The 13,293-nt window shown below is 42.1% G+C and overlaps 1 protein-coding gene across 2 annotated transcripts in view; it reads left to right on the forward strand.

Moving 5' to 3' along the window:
• large1 (LARGE xylosyl- and glucuronyltransferase 1) overlaps window positions 1-13,293 on the forward strand; it is a 117,828-nt gene that overhangs the window by 61,603 nt on the left and 42,932 nt on the right. For both annotated transcript variants that reach the window (XM_034673506.1, XM_034673507.1), the window contains exons 4-6: window positions 2,619-2,701; window positions 8,581-8,704; window positions 8,923-9,094. In XM_034673506.1, the coding sequence (XP_034529397.1) occupies window positions 2,619-2,701; window positions 8,581-8,704; window positions 8,923-9,094 (379 nt within the window). The remainder of the gene's footprint in view (window positions 1-2,618; window positions 2,702-8,580; window positions 8,705-8,922; window positions 9,095-13,293) is intronic.

Raw genomic sequence — 13,293 nt, forward strand, 5'->3', positions numbered from 1 at the left:
AGATTATTACACTCATCAGTATTAATATAAAGATTATGATGGATCCATTATTTAGTCTGTTAAACTTCTCAGATTTAACAGCAATACCTTTAATTGCTAATATTTTCAGAATAAAAGCTGAAAACTTAATAATTCACTCACTATGAAAGTGTTGTGATTTATTTTCTCTTAATTGATCATGTGATAAGAAATTAAGATTAATCTATTTGTAATGCATATCGGTAATCCTGCAGATAGGAGCAGACGTGCAGCAAGAGAAGCTGATCCACCTCTCACACACACACCTTGTTCTTTCTCTCTGGCAGGTGTGTGTGCAGGTCTGAGAAAGAAACCTGCCCACTGATGGTTTCTTATCACCACCTTCTACTTTCCTCCCACATCTGCTGTCACTCACACACACACACACTCACACACACACACACACACACACACACACACACACACACACACACACACACACACACACACACACACACACACACACACACACACACACACACTCTCTCTCTCTCCTGTCTGCAGCAGAGAGCCAGCTGACTGCAGGGGGAGCAGGACTCCTCCAGGCGGAAACAGAGAACAGTCTGAGTGTAGTTTTCTTCCAGCCGTGTGAAAACATGACCCCTGCTCATTTGCAGAGTTAGCCCGGCTGCTCTGATGCCTGCAGGGAGATCTCTCTTTAACTCTGAGAGGGGAATAAGGAAGATGCACAGGGAGCTCTGACATGTCCAGCTGGCAGCAGGGAGAGGCATTTGGAGCTCAAATTGAAGAATTTATGACCCGGGGCTCAGAGAGAGTCCAGCATGATGTTTACATGCTGTTCAGAATCAGCTGAAGGGAACAGATTCATTTCAGCAAAAATGGAACAGTCACACGAGGTGAACCTTCATCACACACCTTCAGAGGGCTGCCGCAACATCTATAGATACTATACATTAAGCTTTTCATGTATGTGACAGATCTGACTTTTCATCACGATTCTTCAGGTCACACAACATAACATCAGGTTGCATTATGTTCTATTATTACCCGGCTCTCTTACTGATCTTCCAGTTGTATAAGATGCTTGATTCCGATTGGTCAAAACCCCTTGATGACAGTTATTAACTTTCACTAACATGAACAACACCAGAGACAAACTGATCACATGTCATGTCAAATCAATCCACTGAAAAGAGTTCAGACACATTTAGCTTCTGCTTGTTGACACCATAGACCGTAAGGTGAGGTAAAACTGGCAGGCTACGGACATTTTCATATTGGATCCTGTCCATCAATATGATCAAGGAGTGGAGCAGGTGAGAGAAACTTTAGGTTTGCGATCTCTACAAAGAAACTTAAACCATGAGCGGTGGTGGTGATGATAGCAGCAGGGTTCAAAGTTGTGACATTTGTTTATTTTTAAAGGTGTGTGAGCCGCAGAGCTCAGAGAAGAAGGAGAGCTGAATGAGGACAGTTTCATGTTAAATCCACCGCAACAGGCAGAAAAGAATCCATCACCATGGAACGCTTACTGACGAGGAATCACTGAGACTATTTTAAAAAACTGTAAACATAAATCACTTAAATCAATAAAATAATCTTTAATTAATGTTTTTAACAACGTGTTTGTGTTTTAAGTTAGTATCAGGGGTCTTGTCTCACTCTGTCAGGATTCTATATCCCATACCTGCCTACTCACCATACATTATCCCTTACTTAATTTATGCTAAGCTACATTTTGCCTCATTATATGAAGTTGCATTACCTTAAGATGGATTTGTGGTATGAAGATTAAAATGTGATGTATTGAGTAGAAGTCAATAAGAGGACACTGACTCTCCGTCTCTACCAGAACACTGATCTGGTCTTTGATCCCCCCTAAGCAGACTCCATAACTTTATAATACGTCTCTAGACTCTGGTGTCCTCTCGTTACTTCCCCATAGTTTCTGTGCTGCAGACACAGAAGTCTGAACACTTATTCAGCATTAAGAGGTGAAGAAGGGGGTGCAGTGTTGCCCCTTTATAGGCTGACATTTCCCCTGTGTTGTGTCTCATGTTGCAGACTTGGAAATCTTCGTGCTCCTAACTACTTCTTCTGAATTCTAAATTTGTGCACATCAGAGGTGTTGTCCTCGGGCTCGTGAGGATGCACAGGCTCAGCTTTGTGCATATAACAATGTCTGCATATTGTTTTCAGTGCACTGAGCGATTACAGTGGTCAGTGAGTCAGCTGTTTTTTCTGTCAGGTAAATGGTTCAGATAATTACTGAATAATAAAAGTGATGAAAGAAGAATCAGGTTGTAAAAGATCAACAGCTTTTAAATATTACACATAATGCTGTGACAGTAATGTTCACAGCTTTTATTAGTGCAGTAAAGGAAGCAGAGCGTGAGCTGCTGACGACTTCATGGTTTTATGGTTGATCAGATTCTTTGATGCGAGTTAATAAACGCTCCTCTGTGTGATTTCATGTAAACACAGTTTTCTCTGCTCAAAGTCAAACTGGACTTTGTTCTTTGTGTTTCTCTTTTGAGTCACATCTCTTCATATTTCTATTCTCTGGAGTGCAGAAATAATCACTTTCTCTATTTTCAATCTGTTGTTTCTAATCCTTTATTTTCTTATGATCTCCTCAGACCATCCATGTGGCCATCGTGTGTGCGGGATACAACGCCAGCCGAGATGTGGTGACGCTGGTGAAATCCGTCCTCTTCCACAGGTAAAGACTTCTCTCTCCCCGTAAACCCGGACACTACATTTGTTTTTGAGTCATTTTCAACTGTCGGTAAATTCTTGAAGGAAACAAAGATGTAAGGATTATGGTTTCTTTCCCAGATGTATCTGTGGTTTTTGAATGTTTATAAAGACATGAGAATAGAAAATGGCAAACCTGTTATTACTTTCATCAGTTCAAGAAAAGGTAAAACCAATACGGTATATTTTTTGAGCAAACCATGACACACAAAGCACAGACAGCATGTTTTTGATATTATAAAGATATTGAGTCTTGGATATTCGAGAAACCTGCTGACTGCTACAGATCACTGAAAGTGCAGGAGCACTTTCTTTTGAAGTGAATCAAAGAACCAAATTAGGTGCATTACCTTTTAAGATGATGATCTTGAGAGCTTGGTACAAAGTCCTGTTTGATCATGTTTTCTTTGTACTTCAAAACATTTAGTTTGAATAACCAACGTTTTGTTCAGCGTTTGAAGCCGTCACTAGACGTCATGTGGAGGTCAAAACAGTATAGACAACATTTACCAGAGATGTGTTTTATTATGATTATAAGTCCTAGAGTAATTTATGAGTTGAAGTCAGAGAGTCACACATCTCTATAGGTTTTATACCTTTCTGGAGGCAGGGGCCAATCAGCATTTAGATTTCCTGACTTCCTGGAACGCATTAGAAATGATGGTTCCCTCCTCCATTCAACAAACAAACATTGTAAAGTAGTTTTCTTCTCCTCTTGAGGACAGACCTGACAAATCTTTTTACTGTCAGCTACAGCTAACCTGTAATTACAGATTCTGATTCAGAAACATGTTGAATCTGGATCTCAGGGTCTGGATTCTAATCTGAGAAGGGTTCTGGTCTCTGTCTGTAGTCTGAGTAGTATCCACCAATCAGGTGTCAGCAGGAGAAACAGTCTGTATGGAGAGTAACAGCAGGTGTTCTAGAAATCTGACATCAAAGACAGAATTCCAGAATTCTGTCTTTTATGTCAGAATTCTTGGAACAAATGGAACATTCTGTGAAGAAGGTCAGAGCTAAAAAAAAAACATCAGTGTCTCTAATCCTCTTTCATATACCTCCATTCAACAAACAAACATTGTAAAAGTAGTTTTCTTCTCCTCTTGAGGACAGACCTGACAAAGCTTGACTTTTGACTTTTGACTAATCTGCATCATGATGTTGTTATTTCAGCGTATCATGTTTTAAGGAATGATAATAAGCTACTAAGAGCCGCCTACTGATGAGCTGTCACTTGTTACTACATTAGGATTTAGTGTTGTGGTGTTGTACGAGTGTTTGTTGATGTTTAATTAAAGGTAATTGTAGCCTACAGGTGTTGTTTCATTTAACAGCGGTGTCCTCTGTACAACTCTAACTCATGTAATGTTCCATAAATCACATTTTAACCGACCTGCTGCTCTTTATTCAACAGATGTGAGCAGATTATTTTAAAAAGTGCTTCCTTTACATTTTTAATAATTACATTTTTACATTTATATACAGACACAGCACAGGACAGACCTGACAAAGCTTGACTTTTGACGTTTGACGTTGTTATTTCAGCAAACTTAAGACCCGTTAATTACAAGAACATCAGTTTCTGTTTCAGGTTCATACCGCTGAAGGAAGCCAGAGTGAAGCCTCTGTGGAACTGTTTACAGTGAAACTGAGATTCAACACAAACAGATGAATGGGCGCTCCTCTGGGGTGATGTTATGAACCTAAAAATGATGTCTGAACACACAGGAAAGGAAGCCTTAGAAATAGTTTATTGCTAACTGCTACATTCTGGAATTATAAATTGGCACTAATTCTGAGAGGCAAATAATGCTTTAAAAAACATTCTAGTAATGAAGACCAGGACAGTCTTCATGCCAGGGTCCGGTGCAGCGTGTGCAGACTCTCAGATGTAGAATCTGTAAACACAGTGGAGGAGTTTGGATGATTTGGACACAAACCGACATTTTAATGAAGCAGAAGCTACCAGCAGCATCTCTAATGTGCTAACACCTGCAGCTCTGTTTAATCAGAGGGGACGGCTCAGTGTTGACTCACTGTTGTTCAGCTGTGAGGGACAAACATGAGAGCGGACAGACAGAGAGGTCAGCTGCTCGGACTGTGGTCTGATGGTGTGAAAGATGAGACGTGATATCGATTATTAAACTCCGCCCGTGATAAACTGACCTGCAGCTTTTATCAAACTCGCCCTCCTGCTGCTGTATTTCTTCTTTTTTTATGGATTTGTGATGAAATATTGACTCTGCTGTAAACTCCCTTTAAAAGAAGATCAGACTGACGTGTGGCTGAGCTTCCGTGGGTTCATTTCAGCAGCTGTGTGTCGTGCAGCCCTCTCTGTAAATCATGCTCCCGTCTCAGTGATGGAGAGTCCTGTAGAGTTGCTCTCACCGTGAGACGGATGCTGTCACAAAGATGTCCTCCCTCTGCTGGACCTGGTCTCACAGAGGATCCTTTATCATCAGGTCTGAGCAGGTGTACAGTATGTTTGGTGGGTCAGCTGAAAGCTTTAAGTGATCTCTGAGTGTGAGTCACCTCTCAGATGATATCTGTCCTTTCACGCAGAAAGATCAGTCCTCAGATCGCTCCGGCCTACAGATCTGAAGTGAAATGATACTGTGACCTTTATTCAACCTGAAGGATGGTCCTGCTCCTGAACACCAAAACTAAAATATGAGCAACACAGCAGAGCCTCGAATAAAAGTAAATATGAAATATGAAGTGCACGGCCCCCTTTAGACCTGGTATCTGGTGACAATCCCCTCGAACGTCAGAGAGTCTCCTTGTGAGAGTTTTTTCATCAAATTGATTTTTCTATATTTTTATCTCAGCGCTACAGGAGACAACCTTTTACAAACAACGCAGGGGGTTAGCTCTGATTTCTGGTGAAAGCTAAGCAGCTGAAGAGAAGCAGAAACATTTAAGATCCTACACTGTTGCCACAAAGAGTCCGTTAGCTAGCAGCTAACGACACAGATGTGTTGAAGGGTTGACGTATGAGACGTTCTGACAGGTGTCGTGTTTCGGTTTGGTATTTTCTCACTTAAAGCCACAATATAAAGCAACTTAATCATGATGTTATTACATATTTTGTAGATAGTGATCTGAGTACACACAGCTGACAGAAGCATCTTGATGTTAATCGATGCTGGCTGCACAAATGAAGAAGTACATCCAAAACAAACGACACAAAGAGGACAAAAGGTAACACAGGCATTAGCAGAGAAGACAAAATTGGTGCAAAAGAATTCAGAATGCAGGAAATAAAGTTTTTATGTTAAAGACTCCTTAGAGGATGGCCTCCTGACTCCCACTTATCACGTCATTGTGCTGGTTGGCTGCAGCTCAACTGCAAACCAACTTTCTATTAGCATTTTCCAAACGGTTGGAGCGTAGGATGGAGATATTGTTACACGTACACGTAACTGACAGTTTGTATATTTGTGCAGTTATGTGGTACAGGATATGAGTTACTCTCACTTTATTCAGTTACCTTAAAATCCAGCGAATCAATTTGCACGGCACTTTTTTGATGCACGAATCTTGTTTTCTGCAGGAATCGAATGAGCTAAACATCACTGTTAGCATCTGTGACTGATCAGATCTCCCTGAATCTTCTCCGTAAACCTGATGATGGATCAATAACTGATCTCTTTGCTCAGAGTTAAGCATGATGATCCCAAATAGAAAGTTAGTTTTCTGTGACTTTGAAAGCAGAACATGTGTCTGAACTCAGGTGGGAACGTAAAGACTGAGATGGATCTTACTGGAGGTAGATTTTTGAGTTTCCTGTGAATCCTTCGGTCCTCTCTGAGCAGATTTAATCTAAATGATTCTGCGTCCACTCTGAGAGTCTTTACTGGAACAACATCTGAATATTTGATGGTGAATATGGGATGATTAGATTATGATGGAAACAGCTCAGATAAACAGGATGCACTCGACATATTTGCGTCCTTATGGACGTAAATCCAGAGCTCACAGTGAAAAGCTTGTATGTGTTAGTCCAGAGGATGTGGAGACTCTTTGTGTTTGTATCTGCTGCTGCTGCTGACAGTTTGTATGGGAGCAGAGTTTGAATACACTCTGACAGCTTCCAGCCTCCAGAACTTATTGAGCAAGTGCAGCTGACACATTCATTCCCAGAGTCATTCAGCATCAGACGCCGCGGGGTGCTCACATCCGTGCTCTGTGTCACTATCTGTTGACCTGATTTAAAAGTTCTGAATACCTATTTTTCATGCTCCTGACTTCAATGTGTGCGAGCTGATGTGAGATACAGAGCAAGGACGAGTCTGTGGACGAGGCTTTGTGCTCCTGTCTCAGTTATTATCATCTTTACTGTGCTGTTCTTTACCGGCCTCAGTCCTCTGATACTCGTCCCAAAGCTACAGACCTGAAGTCTAAACCTGTCTCTGATCCAGGCCGACTTCATTACTGAGTCGTTTCACGTTGTATGTGTGAGGAAATGTAGAATGTGTTTAACATTGAGCATCAAACCTGCACTCATGTCTGATGTTGTGAACTTTCTATAATATGAAATGTGTTTTATTTGATCTCCATGGACCTAACGTACAAAAAAACCCTCTAAGGACAGGTAGCTGCGAATTAGCATCCACTATAAACACAGCGATACTTGCTTTGGTCCAAGGTCCAAAGTGACTTTATTTGTACCCGTAGGTAGATTTTGTTTGCAGTGAGTCAGCCTCCTTTTCACAACAACCAACAGCACAAAACAAGACTCGACAGACAAAGTGACAAAGTGCTCAGTGCTCAAAGGTAACTCTCAATAAAAACAAGAATGAGCGATCACTAAGAACAAAGTCAATAAAACAAGATAGAAATAAGATCAATCATTAGACAATAAAAACAAGATAAATAAAAACAAATTAGCGGATGGTTGTTTTCAGTATCTGTCCCTAACAAATACACTGTAAGAAAATAAAAAATGTCCAAAGGTTGATATGATAATATCCTGAGCATGACTGTTTTCCTGAAAATATTTTTCTTTATAATTGAAATAAAACAGCTAGCTCGCACTAAAGCTAACATAAGTTCAGTTAATGATGCTACATTTAGTCTCCCAGCCTGCCATCACAACCAAAAATACAAATTGGTCAGCATACAATCAGAATTTTTCAGTTTGGTGTTAAAATATCAGAAAAAGCCAAAAAGAAAATATTCATCCTGGTCAGGTCACAGTCTTTTGACAAAACCCTAAATCTTGCAAGTGAACATCCAAATATCATCTGTGTACGATGTAAAGACGTCAAAGTCAGAGTCACAAACTTTTCATATCAACAGGAGTGAACGCTCTGGCTACAGATTTTATTTAAGAACTATCAAAAGCAGGGTTAATGCTGTTATTATCTCCTGTTTTGGTCTGTTTTCGTAGAGTTTATAGAAACATGGTGTAAAAATGTCAGTTAGCTTAGCAGTTTATGCGTGCCAGATATACAGAGGCTATAGTCTCTATTTTGGCTGGTTGTAGGTTCAACTCCAAGCCTCGACTATTCACTGCGCGTCTTTCCTGGCTCTCTGCTCCCCATGTTTCCTGTCTGTCTTCAGCTGTCCGCTCAAATAAAGAAAACATGCCCAAACAAGTCAGAAAAAGCTCAAAGGTAAATATTAATCTGAAAAAAAGCTCCTGGACGGTTTGATGTTGTTTCTCTGATTTTTTCCGTTCTATTACACTCAGACAACTTACTGCCTTTCTTATGAAACCACATCTCTTCAGTCTGAAGTTACAGGAACGAGCTGTCTGTGTGTCAACCTGTTTATTCAGGTGAATCTAAAGCCGGATGTTTCTCCGACACGTCTCGATCTGTTTGTTTTCTGTGTCCGCAGGCGGAACCCTCTACATTTCCATTTCATCACAGACTCCATTGCTCAGCAGATCCTCTCCTCTCTCTTCCACACCTGGATGGTTCCTGCCGTCAGGGTCGACTTCTACGACGCAGACGAGCTGAAGGTGAGGAACAACACCTGCTCTACACCTCCGTAATCCTCCGATTAGAGAAACTTCCCTGGTTATACTTCAGTGCTTCATGATCCCAGAGCCGCCTGCTGTTATTCTTCAGAGGAGTTATTAGCTTTGTGAGGCGTCTTCGGGAGGCGGTTAGCTAAACCCTGCTCTCTTAGTATTCAGTCTCAGTACCAGCAAATAATCCCAACCCTGCTCTGTTTCAGTCCGAGGTGTCATGGATCCCAAACAAACATTACTCTGGGATCTACGGCCTGATGAAGCTGGTGCTCACCAAGACGCTGCCGTCCGACCTGCAGAAGGTCATCGTCCTCGACACTGACATCACCTTCGCCACCGACATCGCTGAGCTCTGGGCCGTCTTCCACAAGTTCAAAGGTGAGAAACCTAAGTTCTAAACTTGGCTGCAGAAGAAGAAGTTAGTTTCAAAATTGTTCATGGCAACGCAGGTTGGATTTGTTAATGCCAGGTAGCCCTGTCCTGACTCCTCCCCTCTGACTCCTCCACTCTGACTCCTCCCCCTCTGACTGCTCTCTGTGAACCTAAATGAACATCATGCTGTGTTGAAGAAGAAACTAGAGAACATAAACTCATTAGTGTTATCTGAGGGAATAAATCAGCTGAGGAGGAGACTGATTTAAGAATCAGAGGAGTCGCCCCCTGCTGGACGTTGCAGTTATCAGGCACTCAACATTAGCTTAACTTTTGAGACCTGGAATCCACGTCCACTTCTTCCTTCCCTCGCAGCAGCACAGAGAAAAGTGTCTGTCTCTCTAGGAGAAGAAAGTGAGCGCGTCAGTCTTTTGTAATTTCTTCTCCTGACACATTCTGCAACAAGTCCTGCAGACGAAATCAACAGCATGACTCACCGTGTGGGATTCGACTTGTTGAATCGATAGGTCGCTGGGTTCAGCTGGTCCGTAGGTGTGTGTTACACAAGTGGTGTTGGTGTGAGCGTGGAGGAGGAGCTTTTTATTTCTCTGTGAGCTGAAAACTAAACTTTAGAAATAAAGGCCTGCTGCTGTTAGAGCTGTGAGTGCAGCGGGTGATGGGTCTGCTGAAGTCGTACAACAAATGTTTCTGAAAACGCCCACATGAGGAACATTCTGTCCTCTGTGTGAGATCTGATTCACTGAGCGTCATGATTCATCGTAAACCGATCTGTGAACAGTGTTTATGATGACGTGAGAGGAGTGAGGGGATACAGAGTGGCTGTCAGAGAGACGTATACGCCTGAAATGTTTTTATGGATGGTCATTTCAAGCCACGGTCACATGCTTCTTTTTCTCAATGAGAACGAGTAAACAGAAAACTGGACACTGGGAGTCTGAAATATGTTTCTGTTCAGTTCCTTTGTTGAAGAGATTATGAGCCTGCTCCACACGTTGATATTCAGTGTTTAACATTTTGAACACCTCAATACGATCTGTAGCTATTTAATACCGTCAGTTTTATACACTGTGTCATGAAGGAATATTTGATTCAGGGGAAAAAACGCATTTGGCTTTGTTTTTGACATGGAAAACATTTACGTTTTTTTGATGATTAATCGATAATTGATTGTTAACATTTCCAAAGATTGATCACGGAAAATACTTGAAATTTACATCCCTACTCTCAATACAGATGAATGATGAAATTAGCGCTAGTTTAGGGATTAGCAATTGTTGCTTAATTCAACAAAAAACAGTATCCTTATGTTAACATGGATACAAAACAACATTGTGGCTCAATGTAAACACATTGTAACATCATATGTACAGACATAGCATTAGTGTGCAGGAATATGAAGAAACGTGAGAATTACGTAGCTACCGGCAGTGCTGTGACATGCTACCTGACAACCGATCTACTGTTTACGTTTGCTTTGCATCATGGGAGAGGTAAGCCAGATAACAAAGTGGCACAGTAACACTACGAACAAGCCAGATGTCCTTAAACAAACATTATAAGGGGCATGCTGGGAGATTTCCTCCGACTGTTCCAGACGTTCTGTTTTTGCTCTCCATCTTCAGACATCACGCTCAGTCTCAGCTGTTTAACGTCTCTGGTGCATTCATAACCATCATCTCAAAATCAGCATCATAACTCCGTCTCTTTTGGTGAATAGCCCCGCCTACTTTTGGGTCTCTGTGTTCTGGACAATCACCATGTCTCTCCATCTTTCATCCTCCTGCTGGGGTTGTGAGTGACAGCTGGCCTCACTCTACAGATAAGTGGCGCCATCTACTGGGGACGAATATCAGCTTTAAGAAATCTAGAATCTGAAAATAAGAGGTGATACAGACTCTCTGTTCTCTGCAGCTCATAAAGTGGTTTGATAAACTGTAAGACAGAGAGCGTGACTTTGAGTCTGTCAGACCTTAGCAGTACATCAGCACAGGTGGGACAAGTGGACCTGATAGGACACAGAGTCCTGTTTGGAGAGGAGGACGTTCAGATGTAAGTCAGGAGGAGGAAGCAGCGTGTGTGGAGTCACTGCAGAGATTTATGGGTAATGCTGTCCTATAATGCAGCACAGCCACAAAGGTCCGGATCAATCTTAATTAGCTGTTGACCGGGATGCTGCACCTCTGCCTCCCGCTCCTTTTACTGTCCGGTCCAGCTGAACTGTTAGCCTCATTATGTTTAAAGCATTACAACCGTCCACTCAGACACACTCAATAAACGCTCCTCTCAGGCCTCAGCTTTATTCAAAGCACCGCACACAGGCTCGTAAAGACGCTGAAAAGAGCTGATACAGTGTCAGGATTCAGCTAGCGCAGCGTCTTTTTAACCAGGTCATTAACTTTATCATGCCCCAACACAAACACAGCAGCTGTAGGACCATGGCATGTTGATTTAAAGAAGTATTGATACATGATACTCAGATGCAGAGCATAGGAGGGAGGGTTCAGGTAAACAGGAGCTGTGATTTGTAAACAAGAAGAAGGGTTTAAATTTGAGCGGCTTCTGTAAACCAGTGGAGAGATTTAAAAAGAGGAGTGATGTGTTGTTTTGGGGTTGGTTGAAGACCAGACGTGCTGCTGCATCCTGGATCCTTTGCAGAGGTTTGACTGTGCATGCATGGAGTGATTCTGGTCTGTCAGGTCGGGTCTGATCACCTGATGTTATGGAGGGCAAACCTGCATGTCTAATGCAGCTTTTATTTCTCAAAGGTCAGCTGGTCATCAGCCACGAGTAAAGGGGCATGACTTTGATAACTCTTTGTATACAAATGTTTAAAGCATTCATACACGACTCATTGGCCACTTTCGCTCCTGTCTTGCTTACAGATTTGAAAAAGAAAGAACAGCAGTTTATCACTGATGTTTGAACACTGGAAACAAATCTAAAGCCAGCCGGGTTGGTCTGATCCGTTTGAGTCATTCTTTAAATAGATGTTTGCAATATTGCTCAGCATCACTTACATCAGACTTCCAGCAGATCCTTGTCCAGACCGGTCCGTGCTCTCTCATCCGTCAACACCCATCGGCTCATATCAGGACCTCCGGAAAGCTGGAGTCATGTGACGGAGGTTTTCCCGTGGTAATTACTGAATCAAGGATTCTCCTCCTCCTCTCGTCCTCCATGTTGTCTTTCTGGTCCTCTGAAAACCTCTGACCTGTTGACTCCAGGCCTGGCTCTGCTCATCATGACGGTTTGTTGTTGTAGTTAAGTGAAATACGATCTGGTGATAACACAGAGTGTTTTATTCTGAAAATTAACCAGATGTTTTCATTTTGTTTTGGTGCCTGACTTCCTGTCCCGCTCAATCTGCTCTGTTGAGATTGATGCGTCGTGCTCCGGCATCCGGCAAAAATAGAAGTCTTGTGTATCTGAGATGCAGACGGAACGCAGCGGAGCGGATCCAGTGGAAGTTAACACATTGACTAGAATAGAAATCTATCAGATCCGGTGCTGTGATGGATCGGAGACAGATCTGGTGGAATTTGGCCGTTAATATGAAGTAGTAGTTGAAACAAAATCTCTCCAAATGTCATTTTAAGAATCTTAACTTCTCATTCTTGGATTGACAAACTAAAAAAACGAGGTGGGGTCTCTGAATATCTTTAAAATCTGCAGAAACTACTCTCAATCCCTTCAGAGAGATGCTCGGTGGTGAATATCGCACGTCTCTGTTGTTTCTGATGAAATCGTTGTAAATTATCCTGACTTCATTAAGACATCTGGCACATCTGTTGTCAGAGCTGAGTTTGCATTAACATCAAATTAAAATAGCAGCAGATGAGAGCAGAGGGAGGCACCTCTCTACGATCTCATGACTGTTATATCTGTGAAACTCAGCGTTTCAAAGACAGACTTTAAAGTGAAAATATCTGAACATCTTCAGGCTCCTGATAGAAACACTCTATGTTAATCAGCCTGATTACAGGTGATCCTTGTAGATGGAGATTTTCAGCCGATTGATCTGACACGCTTGTGGTAATGGACTGATAGTCTGGATCTTTAATGTGTTTTGATGCAGCGCTGCATGCAGCCTGCAGCTCCTTCCTCTCCTGAGTTCTCCTGCAAACTCTCCGAGAGCTCCAGTGTTTAACGTGTTCCGCTTTCTACCCCCCGCACTGCTGACAGCC

This window comes from Notolabrus celidotus, chromosome 21 (genome assembly GCF_009762535.1).
Source record: "Notolabrus celidotus isolate fNotCel1 chromosome 21, fNotCel1.pri, whole genome shotgun sequence".
In the NCBI taxonomy this organism is placed as follows: domain Eukaryota; kingdom Metazoa; phylum Chordata; class Actinopteri; order Labriformes; family Labridae; genus Notolabrus; species Notolabrus celidotus.